Below are 1,635 nucleotides of genomic sequence, written 5' to 3'. Positions count from 1 at the left end.
ATGAGGAAAAATAAGAAATTGCACCATGTTTTGTTTTCATGCCACCTGCCAAAAGATACTTAGTTCTTTGCATTGCAAAGCTTTCTTTGTAGAATTCTTTCCTGTGTTAATGGCCTATTCATTTGTTTTTGATTCATTTGTTTTTGCAGCGTGAGTGAAGAAATCCAGAATGGCACAGGGATCCGGGGATCAGAGAGCAGTGGGGACCGCTGACCCAGAGGAGAGCTCTCCGAACATGATAGTCTACCGCAAAGTAAGGCATCCGGTTAAATGCTGTGATGCTGCCTGCGTGTGTTTGTGTTCTATGTTGGGTTGATTGATGGTTGTCAGCTCGACCAATGTTTTCTGCCTAAACTGCCTTGACTGATAAATGAATATCGCTTTCTTCTCATATCCTCTAATTCTCTAATTCTAAAATTCAAGGAAGTTCAGTTTTGTCATATTTTGTCTTGAAAAATATTACATGATTTAACTTTTCTTTAATCCCAAAGATTGCCTAAGCAATACAGATAGAGACATACTCTCCTTTGATGTAAAGGCCTTAGTGTAACATTTATTAATCATCTGGTCTTTGAACTCTTATAGTATGTACCAGATCTGCTCTAGATGCCGTGGGAGATACAGAGGTGTGGATGTATTAGACATTTACAGTTGGTAAGAGACTTAACGTATGCATAAAGAACGGTAATAGAGTCTCAGTGTTCATTCCCAAAAGAGACGTGCAAGTGGAATGTTATATAATCTCAGAGGAGGGGGCAGTTACTTCCAGCCTCAGAGGTCCGGGATGGGCTTGTGGAGGAGTGGTCTTTGAACCCAGTTTTAAAGGGTGGGTAGGATCGCTTATGTGGAAAGAAGATTCCAGGTAAAGAGCTGGAGAGAGTGAATGGCAACCAGAACCGGTTAGCTTGGGCATAGAGTGAATTGCTAGAAGTAAATGGAGGTAGTAAGACTTTTGGGAAGAGGCTGAATGGAGCCAGATTTTAGAATGTGGAATCATAGGCAATCTAATCACAGAAAAAACTTTTGTGCTGTGAGTTGTAAAATCAACATCTCTTTGGGAGTATGAATCTTGCCCCAGTGTGCCAAATGCATTGTTATCAGGATAGGTTGGAGGCTCGAGTGGTGGATATTTCTGTATCGGTGAGTAATGTAAGGAGGACACTAATCTAGCAGGGGATGGACATACCTTCAGAGCTGAGCAGGACTGAGCAGAGGGATTAAAGAGCCTGAATTAAAAATGACTTCGAAACAGAATGAACACAGAATTAGGAGGTGAATAGAGAATCTAAAATGACTGGGTTTTGACCTTGGGTTCTAGAAAGACATTGATGCTGGTAATTCAAATAGGGACATTTGGAAGAAGAATACATTTTAAAGGAAAGAAATATGGGACATAAGTTTTATTTGTGCACATGTTGAATTTGCTTCTTCTTATATACCTTTTTAATGTTTGCATGTTTGTGAAAATTTAGCCTGGCTATATTACATATTAATAAGGAAAAATGAGTTGATGTTTATTTATTTTACTAAATACATATTTGAGCTGTCTGCTGGGTTCTGTGTATTCCTGAAGAGTTTGTGTTCGATCTGTGTTAATCATATGGGCAGAGTTGATTTTGATACTCCTGGATGATC

At 39.3% G+C, this 1,635-nt stretch overlaps 1 protein-coding gene across 11 annotated transcripts in view; it reads left to right on the top strand.

The window, feature by feature from the left end:
• Positions 1-1,635, top strand: part of RGS6 (regulator of G protein signaling 6) — a 490,473-nt gene that overhangs the window by 24,863 nt on the left and 463,975 nt on the right. For 10 of the 11 annotated variants that reach the window (XM_019640416.1, XM_019640419.1, XM_019640410.1 and 7 more), the window contains one exon: positions 150-253. In XM_019640416.1, coding sequence (XP_019495961.1) covers positions 170-253 — 84 coding nt within the window. In that variant the 5' untranslated portion in view covers positions 150-169. Of the gene's footprint in view, positions 1-149; positions 254-1,635 lie in introns of those variants that run through there. The other variant, XM_019640415.1, reaches the window with a different exon arrangement.

Source organism: Hipposideros armiger, unplaced genomic scaffold, assembly GCF_001890085.2.
Source record: "Hipposideros armiger isolate ML-2016 unplaced genomic scaffold, ASM189008v1 scaffold_49, whole genome shotgun sequence".
Lineage (NCBI taxonomy): Eukaryota > Metazoa > Chordata > Mammalia > Chiroptera > Hipposideridae > Hipposideros > Hipposideros armiger.
Note: the sequence above shows the minus strand (reverse complement) of the source record. Positions and strands in the feature narration are given on the sequence as shown.